An 18,162-nucleotide genomic window follows, 5' to 3' on the forward strand; every position below is an offset into this window, starting at 1 on the left:
GATGGGAATGATTGGCAGGTGGGGAGAAGAAAGGAAAGGCCGAGTGAGGATGGCCGTCCATCGAGGCCACGTCCCTGCTCTTTTCCATTGAAGCCCATGCTCCTGGAACCCCGTGTGTGCTCAGAATGTGCAAGCAGGAGAAACAGGGAGCGGAGCAGCGCTGGGCATCAGGGCTTTCCAGAGGAATGTCTTGACCCAGCTGGCAGTGGAAATTCACACCTTCAGAAACCTCTAGAGTTCATCATGGCCAGTCCTGGGACATGGACTTAGGAATGCCCAGCCCTGCCACCCAGCCATGGCAATGCGATTCAAAACCAGATGCACCAAATGTGAACTCGAAGGCCATAGCACTCGCCAGTGACCCAGTCCTGAAGCGAGCATGATAGTCCAGAGAAGAGGCCTTTGGTGTAAGACGATTCTTAAATTGTGCATTCTTTGCCTTGCTTTTCTTGGCACTATATGTTCTGTCAATCTGTGATCTGAACAGAAAGAAGAAAGTGCATTTTCAAGGTGTGAGGGGCCCAGAGGACACTGTCCCAAAAGCAGTGGTTGTGAGAGTGGCTTTGGAGTCAGGCTGACAGTCCGGAAACTTCCAGGTCCACTCTGAAGTGCCGGCCGCATGACCAGTTGTCCAGCCTGTGTCTGCGTTGGCCTCCTTTGTGCAAGTGAGGAGCATGGCTGATCCCCCCGGGGTGGCAAGGGGGCACACGTAAGTGACCCCGCATGGCGCCTGGCACGTGGTCGGTGTTTCATGATTCTTTGAGACCTTTGGAGCAGCTCCAAGAAACCTCTTTCACTTTGAAGAGGTCCCCTGGGAAGCTGTGGTGGGACTGGAAGGTCTCAGGACTTCCCAAAGTCTAAGGCTCTCCAGCACAGACCTGCTCCAACCTTTCGTCTCCACTCAAAAGGGTCCACTTAGTAAGTTCTCAGGTCCTTGGCTTAGTGTCAGCTTCCCAGTAGTTCGTACACTAGATGCCTTGGGAATAAAACCAGTTCCCTAAACCTATCCCGCGCTCACCCACGACCCGTGACAGCTGCCAAAGGGACAGGCACAAAGGCTCCTTCCTCAAGGCCCCCTGCAGACAGCACTTTCCACACCGAAGGTGTCCGTGACCCAGCCGGAAAACCTGCTTCACCACCTCCTGGATAACTGCATAGGATGAGAACACAGATTTGGGTCTCTTTAAATATGAATAGGTTACAGATTGCCTTTTTAAATATTGCTTGAGATCAAGTGGTGGTGGTTATATATGGAGTCAAGCAGCTGGGATATTCATTCGAGGCATATAATTTTCTTCATTCTTGGGACAAAACACAAGCAGGTTTTTAATTTTGAATAATTGGTCTTCCCTCCCGTACCGTGGGCAGGTGTTGATGGTTCCCCACCTTGTTAGCCTGAAGCCTGTTCATCCCTGGACCGGCCACGACATGCCCAGAGCAGTATCCCCCATAGTGGGGCTGGCATCAGCCCCTCCACACTATGCACAGAACAGTCCGAGTCTAGAATCGTCTCCAGCCACACAGCTGTTAGATGTGTTATTTTCTCCGAACTCCTCTTCCACGCATTTCCAAGCAGCATCTTCTCATGATTACAGTCGCTTTCAGAGATGAGCTCATGCTAAGATATCCAATGAAGAACCCAGTTCAGAATTTTCCTTTTTTTTTTTTTGAGACAGGGGGTCTTGTTCTGTCACCCAGACTGGAGTACAGTGGCATGAACATGGCTCACTGCAGCCTTGACCTCCCTGGTTCAAGCAATTCTTCTGCCTTGCCCTCCTGAGTAGCTGGGACTACAGGCATGCACCACCTTGCCTGGCTAATTTTTAAACTTTTTGTAGAGATAGGGTCTCACTATGTTGCCCAGCCTGGTCTTGAACTCCTGTACTCAAGCAGTTCTCCCACCTCAGCTTCCCAAAGTGCTACGACTGACTATAAGCGTGAGCCACCATGTCCAGCCTAGAATTTTCAAATTAAAGCTAAACCTCCAGCGTGTTTCAGTAGAATGGCCTCAATGCGCTATTCCCCAGCAAAGGCTTCAGTTAAAGGTGCGGGGTAACGTCGACTGACCTGTGTGTTAGCCATCAGTTGCTGCCTAACAGATCATCTGCAACTCTATGGGCTAAAACCATAGGGATGTATGACCTCACTATTTCTGTGGGTCTTGAGTCCAGCACAGCTTCTGGGTCGCAATGGCTCAGGTCTGTCCTGAGGTTGCAGTTAGGATGCTGACCGCGCTGTCTCACCTGAGGGCTCAGCTGGGACTGGAGAACTGGGCTCCTGGAGGCTCTGTCATACACCCTCCAAGTTCTGCTGCTATGGGTGAGAGGCTGGGTTCCTGGCCTCATGGTTCTTTCTGTAGGGCTTCTCATGCATCTCACAGCATAGCCACTGGCTCCCTGCAGAGAGGGAGGGAGGAGGAGGAAGCCACAGTGCCTTGCATGGCCGGGTCTCAGAGGTCTCCATGTCCCCTCCACCGGGTTCTGTTTGTTGGACAAGTCACTAAGTCCAACCCACACGCGAGGGATGGGAAAGAGACTGCCTTTTGAGGAGTGCTCAGGAATGCATGGCCGCGTTTAAACTGCCACCCCGCGGCCAGTCAGCTGGGTCTGTTCCACTTCAGGATGCACAGGCCTCTCCTGGCCCTGCAGGACAGGCTCACCTGCCTCCACCCCAGGCCGTCCTGGTGTTTGTGGACTGCACTTCACCCTGCCAGCATGCAGCTCGTACTGGGAGGCCCATGGGCTCCGAGAGGACCTCCCTTCAACCTCCAGGCACCTTGAGACTGCCCAGCAGCTAAACCTCGGAGCTGTGGAAGCTCCTGGATGTTCAAAGACCCACTTAATATTTAATAGTCAGTGCAGCATTAATTTCATTGCTCCCCGATCCCACATATCGAAACCTTTCACAGTTGAGTACAGGGATGGTGGTGAAAGAGAAACCACAGGGAAAATCCAAGGCACTGGGATTGTTTAATTTCTGGTTGCTTCTCCTTTTATTTGTAATTAATATCCATTCAGCATTTTTAAAGCTTACAAAATGCTTCAAGCACATTCTCATTGGAGTTCCGTGATTTGTAAAACAGGCATGTGAAAAATTGGAAGCTAAGGAAATAGGAATTCAGAGAAGGTACACTGAAAGTCAGCCTGAACTTGGACCCACGCCTTCTGGCACCGAACGTCCCTGTTCTCGTCACTGCAGCACTTTGCTCTGTGTGTGGAAAGCGTGAAGGGCCCCTGCAAATGGGCATGATGCTGCCTCCTCCACAGGTTTATTTTTGTGAAATCAAACAGAATACTGTTTGTGCTTAAAAACCATCCTGCGCCCCCATCTGTAAACGACATCGTCCCTGGTACTTCCCAGCAGGCGCTAAGCACCGCCCACACTGCCGGCGCCTGACCAGACAGCTCCACTGAGCTCCTGACCCAGCTTCAACCCACCGGGAGCAGCTCCCGGGGAATGTGCAGAAAAGTACCCCCAACACCCAGCCCTTTCTGCCCCTCAGCCCCTGTGGTCACTTTCCCCTCCACAGTCCTGCCCCCGCAGTCGGTCGCTTACTGCCCTGTGCATCTTCCTGAAGCACCTGCACTGTTGCCTCATCTTTGTCCTCTTCCTCCTATGCCCTCGCCTGGGCCCTCAGCGGCTTCCAGCAGGGAGGGTGTGAGTGCAGTGATTTGGCACCTGTGCTTCAAATCATGCCCCTACTCCTCACAGCCTCTTCCAAAATGAACCGGGTGTGGCGTGCTGGGCCTTTATTCTTCTGGGACACAAACACAGGACTGCTGATTGGTCTCTCACATAGACCCTGGAGTCTGGTCCTTTCGTCTGGGGCAAAAGGAACCAAGGAGGAAATTCCAGCCGCACCACATTTGCAAACGACACACTGTCGGGCTTTTTTTGCAATAACTGCATTTCTTAAATAATTCAGGCTTTGGATTGAGAACGTGTCTGTCACTTTCCTTTATAGAAATAACCTTTTGTAAATCAATGTACTGTTACTTTATAAAGCCAGACAACTGTCTCTAGATAGACAGCAACAAAAGCTACCAACTGTGAACTGCTGTTTCTGTTCCGTTCACTCATGGATGCTCTTCTGCATCACACTGGGACCTATTAATTGACATTAAATGACACACCCTACAAATGAAACAATGGTCACCGAGGGTCAGAGGGTTGTGTCTGATGTGCCTATGCTCGTGTCAACAATAGGTGCCTTCTCCAGCTGTCCCTTTCTCGGGCTGAAGCACCTCGGTGACCCAGATCCCTGCAGGCACTTGGCATCATTCTGTGCGTCCCTCCGCCTCAGCCAGGAGAGTGCTTTTTGGAGAGGGAGGGGTGTAGCCTGCCTGGTGTCTCCGTCTCCTACCCCTGCACCTTCCCAGCTGGGTGGGTGGGTCTGGAGGGGTGTAGCCTGCCTGGTGTCTCCATCTCCTACCCCTGCACCTTCCCAGCTGGGTGGGTGGATCTGGGCTGAAGCAGCTGCTGCAGGTGGCACGCCCGTCACTCACGTGCTCTGCTTTTGATGCCTCTACTACAATGGAGCTTCTGTTTCTGCCTGCATTTATGCATCACTGGGGTGGGAAACTCTTTTTCCTTCTTTCTAGACCTTTCTCTTCCTGCTGCCCTTCTGAAGGACCTCATTCCCCCTTCTCCCCTCATTAGCCATGACAGTCCACAGGGAGCGTCAGCCCCAGCAGCTTGTGCTGAGACCACCATGGCCCTCTGGTGCGGGTCTTCTCTCAGGCCTTGCATACTCACTACAAAGTTCTGCGGTGTTTCTGCAGAGTTTTCTTCTCCACTCAGCACGTAGAGAGATCACCCATGGCATGGAGAGATTGCCCAGGCCCACAGAGACCTCGCCGCGTGGAGGGTTTGCCCAGGCCCATAAAGCCCCCACCACGTGGAGAGGTCACCCAGGCCCGTAGAGCCCCCACAGTGTGGGGAGGCACAGAACAAGCGCAGGAGTCCACTGACCTGGTGTGTCACACCCCGGGGACCACCAGTGGGCGTGTTCAAGGCTCCACTGACCAGGGCGCTGCCAGGTCTGGCTCAGGCAGTGGCTTTGCCTCTGTGATGGGTGTGCCGCTCCTCTTTCTTCCTGTGCTCCCTCTATGCCAGCCTGAGGGAAGTCAGTTTCCTTTTTTTAGTAAATTTTAATTTTTGTGGATACATGGTAGGTGTTTATGGGTTATAGGAGATATTTTGATACAGGCAGGCAATGCGTAATGATCACATCGGGTAGATGGAGCATCCATCCCTCAAGCACTGATCCTTTGTGTTGCAACAAGCCAATTATACTCCCTCGGTTATTTTTTTAATGTACACTATAGTCACCCTTGTACTAGCAAATACTAGGTCTTATTCATTCTAATTTTTTTTTTGTACCCGTTACCATCCCCACTCCATCCCCCACTACTGTTCCCAGCCTCTGGTCACCATCCTTCTGCTCTCCATCTCCATGAGTTCCGTTGTTTAATGTTTAGCTCCCACAGATAAGTGAGAACATACAACGTTTGTCTTTCTGTGCCTGGCGTACGTCACTTACACAGTGACCTCCAGTTCCATCTGTGCTGTTGTAAATGACAGGATCCCATTCTTTTTTATGGCCGAGTCGTACTCCATCGTGTATATGTAGCAAGTCCTTTCTCCCGTCGTCTGCTGATGGACACTTAGGCTGCTCCCAAGTCTCGGCTGTTGCGAACAGTGCTGCAGCGCACACGGCTGTGCAGAGATCTCTGATAGACGGATTTCCTTTCTTTCTTTGGGGTGTGTATCTAGGCGTGCATTGCTGGGTTGTATGGTAGCTCTATTTTTTGTTTTTTTGTAGAAACCTCAGACTGTTCTCCGTAGTGGTTGCGCTGATTTGCATTCCCACCAACTGTGTACAAGGGGTGAGGGAAGTTAATTTCATGGGAACACCAAGCCTCCCATTTTTGTCAGTTTCTGTTGTTATGATCATTCCTTAGAAGACAGATTCACTGAAGAATGTTGTTTCCCTAGTTTAAACTGGCTAGATTCTTTTCAAGGTTACCATTTTGAACCCCACGTTGTCCTCTGAGTCATCGAGGTAGCCCAAGATAACGGTTAAGAGGAAAAATCCTTGGTGTTGACAGCAAGCTGTTCTCCAGTTTGTGTTAAGTAATGGCCCCTGCGGGTGAGGAGAGGCCGCCTTCGTCCTCAGTGTGTGTAGACCGGGGAGTCGGACACACGGAAATCCTCACCTCCTGGGGCAGGTCATGTGGCAAGATGACCTAAATTCTGGCAAGATGATCTAAATTCTCTACCCAGATCACAGCAGCTTTGCTTTCAGAGAAAGCAAAACACAAAAGAAGTGCCCAAAAGTTACAAACCAAGCAATAAAAACTGTGGAAAGTGACCTGTTGTTGCACAAAACGTATTTGATACATTAAAAAGGCCACTAGCACAGTGCCCTGTGGGAATGAGACTGACATTTTCACAGAAGGTCATCACCACTCTCATGTGGCATACTCGATGCTTTTTTTCAAAGAGAGGATCTCACTCTGTCACCCAGGCCGGAGTGCAGTGGTGCAGTCACTGGTCACTGTGGCCTTGAAGCCTTGACCTCCCAGGCTGAAGTGATCCTCCCACCTGAGCCTCCCAGGTAGCTGGAACCACAGGTGCTCACCACCATGCCCAGCTAATTTTTTGTATTTTTGTAGAGGTGGGGTTTTGCCATGTTGCCCAAGCTGGTCTCAAGTGATCCGCCTGCCTCGGCCTCCCAAAGTGTTGGGATTACAGGGTTGATGCTTTTCTTAAAAAACATACTCCCTATGTATGATGTCTGCAGATACTTCAAGAACATCATAAACACCACTTTCACCATCACCTGGGAGCAGAGTCCCTGCCCGTTCATTGTCACCCCACGCCATAGGGACTGGCGATGTTTACAGTGTGTCCCTGTGGGTGAACTGGGTAAGGAAAAGACGGTGCACATACACCGTGGAATACTACACAGTCATAAAAAAAGAACCAAATCATGTCCTTTGTAGCAACGTGGATGCAGCTGGAGGCCATTATCCTAAGTGAATTAACACAGAAACAGAAAACCAAATAGTAAATGTTTTCACTTATAAGTAGAAGCTAAACATTGGATTCACATGGACCTACAGAAGCAAAAAATAGACACCAGGGACTACCAGTCGGGGGAGGGTGGGATGGGAGGAACGGCTGAAAAACGATCTGTTGGGTCCCACGCTGACTACCCGGGTGATGGCTTCAATCATACCCCCAACCTCAGCATCACCCAGTAAGCCCAGGTAACCTGCACACGTACCACCTGAATCTAAAATGAAGTTGCAATTTAAAATAAAATATCAAATGTTTTAATATTTTTTTAAATGTGTGTGAACATCCCTTGACAAATTGTTTTCATCCAGAGAAATTTGCTGTACTGAGAATATATTATAACAAAGTCTTAGACAAAAATTGGTTCCCATGATTTTGTCCTTCTCATTTGGAATGATTGCAGATCCTGGCCAATTTGGAGCAAGGCTTAGCAGAAGACGGGGCCATGAGCAGCGTGACTCAGGAGGGCAGACAAGGTGGGTCGGCTGGACTTTGCTGACTAGATGCTTCTCGGACGTCATTGAGAGACTGAGTCCAAAGCCTCTCGCTTCCTCTTGTCCTTTCCTTTTCGTAGTCAGCACTGCACACATCCCTTCGTGCATTTGCCACTCACCCCTTTCTTGGGGAAGCCAGGCACATCACTGGGTGATGCTGCGGGTGCAGCGTGCAGCCTCAGACCCGAGCCCTGCACACGGGGAGAAGACTCGCCTTCACCACCGAAGCACACGGCCCGGAACCTGGCACGCCGAGTGGTGGTCTGAGTGGGTGTGAGGAAGGAGCCCAGCCCAGCTGAAGGGGCCCAGAGAGGCCTCCGCGTCAGGGACAGAGGCTCGGGAGGGTGCTTCAGAAGGAGCAGGAGTGGAAGATGGGCACTGCCCAGAGCCTGGGGGCAGGCTGAGGGGGCTGGGCAGTTCCCTGAGGCTTTGGAAAACCCCTGGGGTACTGGGTGGGTTGACATGAGCCCATCCGCACAGTGAGGCCGTGACACAGGCCGATCCGCACAGTGAGGCCGTGACACGGGCCGATCCGCGCAGTGAGGCCGTGACACGGGCCGATCCGCGCAGTGAGGCCTGACATGGGCCGATCCGCACAGTGAGGCTGTGACACGGGCCCATCCGCGCAGGGAGGCCTGACACGGGCCGATCCGCACAGTGAGGCCGTGCCAGCTGCGTCTCGGGGAGTGCGTTAGCCAGGAGCCAGCTTCCGATCACGGTTGGAAACCCGGCCTGAGTGCTCCCTCCCGGGCAGCCCCGCCGAGCCTCACTCCCTCACTGCTTGTGGCAGCGTCTCCCGACAGGCCTGGTTGCCTGGTCATCTCCTCCTTCCCATAGCTTCTGTCCTACTCGGTGTGCAGCCGAAGTCGGGACCGGGTGGTCTGCGTTTCTGCAGGTGTGCTGGGGTTTCTGGGGAACTGCTGGCTGGCGTGAGCTGAACATGTGTGAGGTGTGTATGTGGTGGGTGTACGTTGAATGTGCATGTTGTGGCATGTGGTGTGGGTGTGGTGTGTGCTTGTGTGTGCACTTGTGCGCTCTCTTTTCAGTAATTTAATTGAAAGCAGAGTAACAAGGTCTGAAGGAGAGACGTCGCCATCTGCTCCTGGATGTCCCATCCAGCATTCTTGGCACCCAGTCATGTTACCCCTTGTTGGGCTCCCGCTTTGGTGGGAATGAGCATGTAGTTATCAGAGAGCAGAAGGCTGTTCCTGGAAATCTAACAAAAGGTTACACCATGAGCATTTCTAAGGAGGGTAGGGGAGGATTTAAAGCAGGAAAAGAAACTGCAAAGATCATCAGAATAAATATGCAATTCATTGAGATAATCCATATTTTACCTCCATTAAGAGAAGATATTCAGAATTTCTTTTCACAAAAATAATGGTACAAGGGGAATATAAGCAGCTAATGTGTTTTTAATTGCTGAAAGGCAAAGAGAGTTAAGTTTTTAATTCTAGCAATTAAGTTTCTGTGTGTTCTCCTGAAGCACACCGTGAATACACATCATTTCTAGGTGATTGTTATCTCACTGTGGACAGGTGGTGCCAGCTGCGGGAGGAAGGTCAGCTTCAGCCTCCTAAATCACAGCCTCAGAGGCAGCCGGGGACACACGGCTCCCAGTGCCCAGCAATGAGGGAGGCTGGGAGCGCTCCCAGGCACTGGTGCTGCCCAGGGTGGCATCTTGGCACTTCACAGTTGGGGTGTGGACTTTTCTTAGAGGAAGTGGGCACAGTACAAGCGCAAGGAGCACCGGACAGGGGGTCAGATGGAAACGTCCCTGTCCTCTCTGGACCTCAGCTTGCCTGTCGATAACATACTCATTTCAGATGAGCTTAGTCCTCAACCTGCGCCTTCCCCCTGGCCATCCCAGTAATAAACAGATGCTATTGGTCAGTCTGCACTCCCCCAGGGGCCTTTGCAGACCCCAGCAAGTCCACAAAGCCAGTTTGGAAACTTCTAGAAGAGATGGGCCCTGAAGGTTTGAAATCAGTGGAGGGATGGCTGCTAACTAACGAATGTGCAGGGGAGAGCAGGGAGGGACAGGCCAGGCTCAGGGTCGCGGTCAGCCACCGTGAGGCAGTGGGTGCTAGGGAAGGAAGCTGGCTGCAGGGGAGTGCCAAGTCCCCAGCGAAATGTGCCAGCCACTTGAGTTCTGGACCAGGGTGTGGCACTCCTTGGGGGAACTGGCACCTGCACCAGCCCATGGCCGGGAGGCAGGGGAGGCCTTGTGACTGGGCATGGGTAGGGCCTCCGGGTGGCCTCCCATAGGTCAACTGTGAGAGGCTGGCGGCCACCCTGGCCAGTGGCCCTCCTGGCCTTGTCGAGCTACAGACAATGTCGTCGTTTCTGTCAGCTTTGCTCCTTTTCTCAGGGTTCTGGCTTTGGAAACGGGGCTTCCGGTCAGACCGTTTGGCTTCGTGTCTGGGCTGATGCTGAGCAGCCGCCCTCCTGGTTCTCCTGATGCCGAGGGTCTCTTCCCAAAGACACCTCTGGTCCCAGCACGAGTGCTGTATTTTCTGCCTCAGTGCAGCCTGCAGCATATTCAGCATTCCATGCCGAAATCCAGTGGTATTAGCAAGAGGGATCTTTTAAAGTTAAATTAGAATCCACAGGACCCAATAATTGATGGCTAGAAAAAGCCTCAAATGTATTTGTGCACTTACAGGCTGCTCTTACCTTGCAGCCTCTGTCCGGTTGTGGAGGTCACGTCTGGGCCGGGTGATGTACTCCATGGCAAACTGTCTGCTCCTGATGAAGGTACGTGGGTGGCCGAGCAGGGCCGCCATGGGATCTGGAAGAGGGTGTGTCAGTGGGAGCCGTGAGGGAGCCGCTGGTATAATAGATGCTGGCAGGGACGGGCCGGTGTAGCCGTGAGAGAAGCCAGCTAAGCACTGGCTTCACAGGGAGCCCAGTGACACATTACGGGGCTATATGTACTTTCATTTCTACTGCAGGAGATTTCAACAGAATGTAGAATTTACATGATCAGATTTCATTATTGAAACGTGGGTCTAAATGATTTCATTTAAAGCGTTGTTCATTTTCCCCCGTTTTTCTCTGAATTCCAACCCCAGAAGGTGTCCTTTGTTCTCCCTGTCTTCGTGGAGGGTGTTTTTTTCGCCTCTTGGTTTTGATTTTATGACTGATGCTCGCAACACCTGAAGACAAGCTTCCCCACAAGACCTTCTTAGGACGTCACCCCAGAGCTCTCAGCCCCCAGGGAACAGCTTAGAAATCAGGGAGCTGAACTGAGGCTGCCATTGGTTTTTCTGTGTCTCCGGGCTCTCGCCAGCCTGTGCAACGGTGTGTTTTGGCTCCTCTCTTTGTTTGGAATGCACCCACGCCTGGCTCACCTCCCACACTGGGCATCGGGGTGCCCTGTGTGGAGCTAGTGGCCCTGCAGCCAGCTGTGCATACTGAGAGCTGCTGCAGGAATCAGCTAGCAGCAGAAGCCCCGGAGCAGTGCTCACACCACCTCCTGGGCTGTTCTAAGACAGTGATCGTAACTCCTCCCACACCCATGCGGCTTTCGTGTGGCCAAGGTCGTTCCTGAGTTTGATTTTCAGCAAGGCAGAGCAGACAGTTTACCAGGTGGAGAACTGTGCTCGCAGGCTCTGTCATGAACCCTGAAGTGGCAGCCCTGCTTTATGCAGGGACCCTGCAGCATCCCCAGAGGCGACTGTGGCCGGGGGCACTGCTCCAAGCAGGCTGGGTGTGGGTGTAGATTCACAAACATCAGCAGCTCAGGCACTCCGTCAGGAAGGTGTGCAGCACACACCCCAGCTTTAGTGCAGCCCTAGTGCCCAGCGCAGGGCCCCTGCCTTTGGGTTTCTGCAGCTGCGTCGGGCTGGACGCACAAGGAGACTCAGGGCATCCTGTTCGTCCTCGGTAGCAAGCACCCGTGACGCAGCCTCGCACTGCTGCAAGCCTCAGCGTCCTCCTTCAAAATAAGGGCGTAGATCTGAGATCTCTGAAATTCCTCCCAGCTCTGACATTCACACAGCTGTCTCCTCTCCTTCAGCACACTGGATAAAGGAAATTACGGTTTTTAAGTTCTGTGGTTTTGCTCAGAGCAGGTTTTTCTTCCGTTGCCACCCCTGAGATATTCCCACTGAGGTCAGGTGCCCGCACGGTCACTTCGTTCTGGTCCTCACCCTCCTCCCACCCGCCCCCCTTCCCTTCTCCAGCCCCCTCTGGCTTCTGCAGCAGGGCTTGCCCACCTCCGAGCGGGGGTGAAAAGTAGGCCCTCCCGCTCCCCTGCCCTGGGCCTCCGTGCTGGAAGGCGGGAGGTGGCCTCTTCACCCAAGGCTGGGCCAGCAACCAGGTGACCCCGAAGCACCCGGCCTGACCCCTCTACCCCTCAAAACAGGCCATTCTCCCAGTGCTGCCTGTGGCCAGCCCTGACACCCCACCTGGCAGTCTGGGCGCCCACAGCAGGCCTCCACCCGCTGAGAGTACTGTCGGCTTCACCTGAAAGTCACCAGCTTTGCTGGAACATTCTTATGCAAAGACATGAAGAACCAATTATAAATTCACAGGACTGGTGTTTCACTAATCGTGGGGCTAAAACTCCCCAGGGAGGAAAGTTCCCTGTTCCCCTGGCAGGCTTTTATTTGCATTTTAAGACACATTACTAGAAAACGATGGAGTGAGCTTTTCTTTGTTGCCCTGTAGTAGTAACACCACCACCAGGCTCCAAATGGGAGTCTTCCTCCTGTATTGCTGGGACTCAGTACAGAACATATTATTGCATTTCAAAAATACTTTTACAATGGACGTGATTTAATTTGAAAGTTCAGCTTAAGCTTTCATTTTCCTGAGTTAAAAAAAGGAGCAAAAAAATGTTGCAATTAAAGCCAATCCAAGCATATGCACTCTCTTGCCATCTAGTGAGCATACAGGGTATTGCAACAGTGTGTGGTCTTAATAATAAGGGGGTATCCTGTTAATTAAATTATGTGTATGGGCTAACAGTGAGTTATTTAATCAGCCATTTAATTATCTTGAATAACATTTTTATTACAGTGAAATAAATATCAATTTAACTTCTTAACAATGAAATGTATTCATATGTTTTAGCCCTGGATAAATCTGCATGATATGCTACAATGCACAGTGGCACGTATTATAAAGCATTGAAAATGTCACTATCTTCACTTTTTAAATACTGCTTCCTCTCCTTAGGCCTCACCGTAGCCTTAGGGCACCTGCACTGGCAGACTATATGGATGCAGGTGCCTGCCACCTTAGGTGGCCTGGGCCCCCCTCCCCCGGTGCCCCTGGGAGTCCACTTCCCTCCTGGTGTCCCCACAGCTCGCCAGTCTGCACATCACCACCCACCATGGCTCCGCACATGATGGAAAGGAGCAGGCAGCTGCATCAGCTACCTTCCGTCTTGCTGGAATTAGACTGCACAAGTCCTTTCTGGTTGCAGAACGGTTGTAAATCTAGTTTCACAGCCAGTAAACCACGTGTGGCTGCTGAAAAGAAATGGTGAAGATTGAGCTAAAATAGGCTTGTCCCTGGAAGCAAGTCATTCATGTCCTTCACAAAGCCAAATCTACGTGATCTGGAGAGTAGGTTAAGCTCTCTCTAAAGAGCTTCTTTTGGCCATTTTTCCTGATCGGAAAAGCCGGTGGGTGCAGCCCCTGTTGGAAGGCAGGGCTGCTCCCCTAAACTTGTCCGATCAGGACCCGCCCAGGGTGTGCAGGCCCCGCCTCTGCATCAAGGGTGCCGTGTCCATCCCAGCTGCAGCCTCAGCCACCCCGAGTGCCCCCATGCCAGGTCACAAAGCCCTCCTCTGTGCAAGGGAACTCACACATGCTCACACACACGCACACACACGCTCACACACACACTCATGCTCATACACGCACGTTCACACACGCTCACACACACGCACACACGCTCTCATGCTCATGCACGTTCACACAGGCTCACACTCGCACAACTAGACAGCAGGAAGGCGTGGGAAAGGAGACTGAGGCATGTGCTGTCTGGCTCCTCATGGGCGTCAGGCCTTGAATAAAATGAGTTTTAATGAGCTGTACTCGAAGGTACTAGACTGGAGACAGTCTTTTTGTTTTTTTGGGTTTTTTTTTCCTTCCTACCAAACTGGAATTGTACTTGTCTGTCTTTCTTTGTAACATCCCAATTAGCAAGCTAGTAACTCCAGTCCCAGTTTGGAGGAAATGGAACATGTAGAAGAATAAAGAAATAAAAGTACCTTCTGGGATTTTACGATGAATAAGTAAGAAGGAAAACACCATTGGTGGCCGTCGTTATTGCTGACCGAGTGCTTATAGCTAAGTGCTAGAATGCAGGGGAGTATTTAGTGCAGGGCCTGCTGCACAGAGCTCGCTCAGTAAATGTGGCGATCACTGTCTTACTAGAGAGAGCCCGGGTTTGTTGGGGACTTGAGACAAGCTACCACTGTGTCCCACATGACTCTGGCAAGACCTTCCTGCACTGAGACCGCTTTGCTCACACCTGGAAAGGGTGACTGGGTCCACTCAGCGTCCACCAAGTGCCTGCGATGGGCCGGCATGAGCGGGCAGATGGACAGTGAGACGGTGCTGCCAGGCCTTGTCCTTGAGGAGGGGCTACGGGCCAGACCACCACAGACAGAGCAGAGTGATGAGGGATCCAGCAAAGGCCCTTGGCAGAAAGCAGATGCCCTGAGCACGGCAGCTGGCACAGTGCTCCTAAATGTTCCCCCGTAGCTGTCTCCGAAACGGGAGGGTCTCACGTGTGCCACAGAGACCAGATGACATTCACACATTCTGCTCTGCAAGGGTGACCCCCATTGCCATCCTCAGCCTCGGCAAAGTTGTTTTGTGGGTTTTCTCTACATTTAAAGATTTGACCTTAGTTTCTAGCATAGAAAACGTTTAAGAGACACTTTAAAAATTTGGCTTATGTATTTGGAGGATGGAGATGAGACAGCGTTCGCCTATTCACATAATAACTTTGTCAGGAAAGAGAGTTAGGTGCGGTCCAAGTGAAATATGAATTGCTGTTTAGAAGATGGAAGCAGGAAACAGACCCTCAGGCCCAACTAAACCCCGACAGCCCCCGATGACAGGCAGGACCCCGCCTGCGCGATGCACACAGCTCAGAATCCCGGCCTGACTGCAGCTGGGAGAGCAGCCGCCCCCTCCCAGCCGAGCGCCGCGTGCTGGTTTCCAGCTTCCCCGCCAGCTCGTGTGTCAGCGTGTCCTCTCTCCACACCGCGTCTGTATACGCTTGTGCTCTTCTACACGTGTGAAACCCGCAGTGCTTTTCTCAGCCCTGAGGTACGCTGGGTTTTTCTTCCCGCAGGATTATGTGCTCGCCGTGGAGGCGTACCATGCGGTTATCAAGTATTACCCAGAGCAAGAGCCGCAGCTGCTCAGCGGCATCGGCCGGATTTCCCTGCAGGTACGTGGGCACGCTCAGATGTGAGCCAGAGGAACAGGCAAAGGGCCTTATGATAGGAGTTCTTTGCTTGGATGTGCGACTGTTTGCTTTTAATCATTTTCATATGAGAAAGACTGCAGAAAATATTCCAATTCCAATGTGTGTGACCATGAAAAGGGGGGGTGCTTTCCAGGGGTTCTGGTTGGACTGTGGGAGGCCCTACTGGCTTTTGTGCCTGTTGCTAAAGGTGAACCCACAGAAAGTGTCATCGCAGCTGCACTGAAACAAGTTACTCTAGACACTGTCCTGCTGCAGTTACAAAAGCGCTGACTGAACCGTGAGGAATCTTAGTTCAGCTTAGCCCATAATAGTCACTTGCTGATATTTTGCCTGAAGAACCCTTGAATCATGTTTGCTGGACAAAGTCCAGACTGAACAGTGGTCTCAATAATGCACAAAGCTGGGACAGAACCCCCTTTGCTAAGAATGTCCTTGAAGCTGGAATGCATTTTCCTGGGATATTTGGTGACAGGGAGGTCACGGGGAGAGATGAGTGCCGCCCACATCCCTGTCAATCTTTCACCCTTGCAGGCTGAGCACAGGGCAGCTTCCGCCCCGTCCACCCTCAGTCTTCTGAGGTCACGTCCCAAACCTGGGCCAGGGAAAGGAGTCACAAGCAAGGGACCGCTAAGGGGGGAGAAGCAGCACAGACCTTCCACAGGCACCCACTCACCGTGAGCCAGGCCCCGTGCTGAGCATTTCACCTCACGGTGTGACTAGCTTGTTTTACAGATCAACAAACTGAGGTCTCCTGATGAAGTGAAATCCAGTGACAGGAGGCCACATAGATAACGGGGGAGCTAGAATTTGAACAGGGCCTCTGTGAACGCAGGGCCTGCGCTCTCTCTGCTAACAGCTGGTCCTCTCCTCCCCCACACAGTTGCTCACACATGCACTAACACACGTAGGAACATGTGCACACACCATCTCCTGCACGCTGCCTGCTTGTGGAAATCCACACGGGACACCAGATAGTGTTGGAGGACAGCCCTGTCCATGGGCCCCTGTGGTGGGGCACAGCAGATGACTGTCACTGAATAATCCAGAGCAGGCACAGATGTGTGACGCGTGAGCTGGCACCATGGGCATCGGCTCCTGCCTGCGCTGGGATGCTTGCAGCAACCCTCGTCGCCTGTGTGAGAAAGCTCCATGTGGCCGGGATCTCCAGGGTGCCTGACGTGTATCATTATCCCCTGGTTATCATAGTAAAATAGTACGCTGGGCCTGCTCAGATTCCTCGCTACGCTGGAGACGATCTCGGAAATTTTATTTCAGAGGCATAGTATGCACAATTTGAGAAGTAGATGCTGAGTTGCTTTTGCATCTGGAAGTGCTTCTCCTTCCAGTGGGAGCCACTGGCTTGACCACAGTGAGGGCTCTGGCAGTGAGACTGGAGTCTCAGGAGGGAGGCTCAGCTTCCACAGCGTCATGTAAGCCCCGTCTGGCGCACGGAATGTGCTAAACGGGCTGTGAGGGAAGCCCTCGGCGTTCGCTGTCCTGAGGACCCAGGGAGGTGACAGCGGCTCTGTGTCTGGGCAGGAGATTTTGCCAAAGGAGAATGGAGAAAACGACGGAAGCACCCGGGCCGACTGGACTCACCGACGCCCCACACAAGCACTGTTCCGTCTGCACCTCTTGCAAATTATTTCTCAGACCTCGCTCACAGGTATTTGTGTTGTTGCTGAAGAGCAAAGTCTCTGAATTCTGTTTCTCTAAAGGAAATGGAGATCGCAGTACTTAACCATTTGGGGTATCTCTGAAGACGTTGTGCCATGGCTGCTACAGAACTTCTCAGACAGCCTCGCGCGACGGACGGCTGCACGGCCATCTGCGCACACAGAAAACCCAGCCCCCGGAAGCTCCTGCTTCGGCAGGTCAGTGTGTGGTCTGAAGATGCTGGATCTCGGAAGGAGGGTGAAGCAGGCAGGTTTTGCCCTAGAAGAACATAGCCATTTGTGGGAGTCGAGGCCCGAGAGCGCCGTTGCGATCAGCAAGAACGACCACATGTCAGCCCAGTGGGTGCCCGAGCACACAGCAGACCCCCACCCATTCTGAAAGCCTCCTGGGTGCACCGCCTATATCGCCAGCCGTCTCCTGTGCTGGGGCTTGTGCCTCCTCATCTCCGCTGGGTTCAGCAGCGGGTTGCAGAGGCGGGACCCTGTGTGTACACGTGGTGCTGAGCTGCCAGAGATCTCAGCACGTCCCTCGTCCCCCGTCCTGTGTGCAGCTGCCATTAGCCTTCCTGGAGTACACTCCACCCTGCCGCCTCTGGTCAGAGCTCCTGCTGGGGCCCTGTGGCCTGTCAGCTGAGCCCACACTTAAAGTTCCCATTCAGAGCCCTAGTTAATGTTTTCTAGCCCAGTGTTCTTCGCCTCATGTCTTCAGTCCCACCAGACGGTTGATTTGCTGCTGCCCAGACAGGGCCACCCTTGCTGCTTTTACCTCTCGTGGGCTGTTCCTGCTGCTCAGAACTCCCTTTGCTTTCTGCCTGTGCAAACCCTGTTCATTCTTGAGAGTACACTGGAAGGACTTCTCTAAAGTCACCCCAGCTCTCTCAGCAAACTCTCCCTTCCCTCTTCCCCAAGGCATCTACGGGGATAAAAGCACAGGGCTCAGGAGCTGGGGTTTGGAACAAGACAGACCCGACCCCGGCTCGGCGGCTCAGGCTGGCGTAGACAGACCTGACCCCGGCTCAGTGGCTCAGGCTGGCGTAGCTCTGATGTGGCTGTGACGTGGCTCTGAGCAGGTGGTTTCACCTTCATGGTGTCGGTCCCCCCCACCCCGCCCACAACCGCCTGCGGTAAACAGTCATCATCGTCATGTGTAGATGAGGAAGTTTATCCATGTGAAATCCTCTGTGTCCTGCCTGGGACGTGCCAGGAGCACTGTAAGTGTGACTTGCTGTCTTTTGTATGTCTTGAGGATGGGGTGTGTTTGTTCCGTTTCCTCACAGATCCAAGTGTAAGGGCGGCATTCCCAGGTCACAACAAAAGTGCATGTGCTCAGAATTGCCCTTGGAAACCCCACTCCCACAGCGGGGTATCCACCCTGTAGAGTGACTCCAGAGCACACATGGGCACAAGGCCCTCCAGGCTGGGCAAAAGCAGTGTCCCCACACATGCATCCA

The 18,162-nt window shown here is 52.6% G+C and overlaps 1 protein-coding gene across 3 annotated transcripts in view; it reads left to right on the forward strand.

Moving 5' to 3' along the window:
• The window catches only part of TRAPPC12 (trafficking protein particle complex 12), a 108,164-nt gene that overhangs the window by 77,998 nt on the left and 12,004 nt on the right, over nucleotides 1-18,162 (forward strand). For all 3 annotated transcript variants that reach the window (XM_031654904.1, XM_031654906.1, XM_031654905.1), the window contains exons 7-9: nucleotides 7,487-7,559; nucleotides 10,261-10,334; nucleotides 14,898-14,996. In XM_031654904.1, coding sequence (XP_031510764.1) covers nucleotides 7,487-7,559; nucleotides 10,261-10,334; nucleotides 14,898-14,996 — 246 coding nt within the window. The remainder of the gene's footprint in view (nucleotides 1-7,486; nucleotides 7,560-10,260; nucleotides 10,335-14,897; nucleotides 14,997-18,162) is intronic.

Source organism: Papio anubis, chromosome 14 (assembly GCF_008728515.1).
Source record: "Papio anubis isolate 15944 chromosome 14, Panubis1.0, whole genome shotgun sequence".
Lineage (NCBI taxonomy): Eukaryota > Metazoa > Chordata > Mammalia > Primates > Cercopithecidae > Papio > Papio anubis.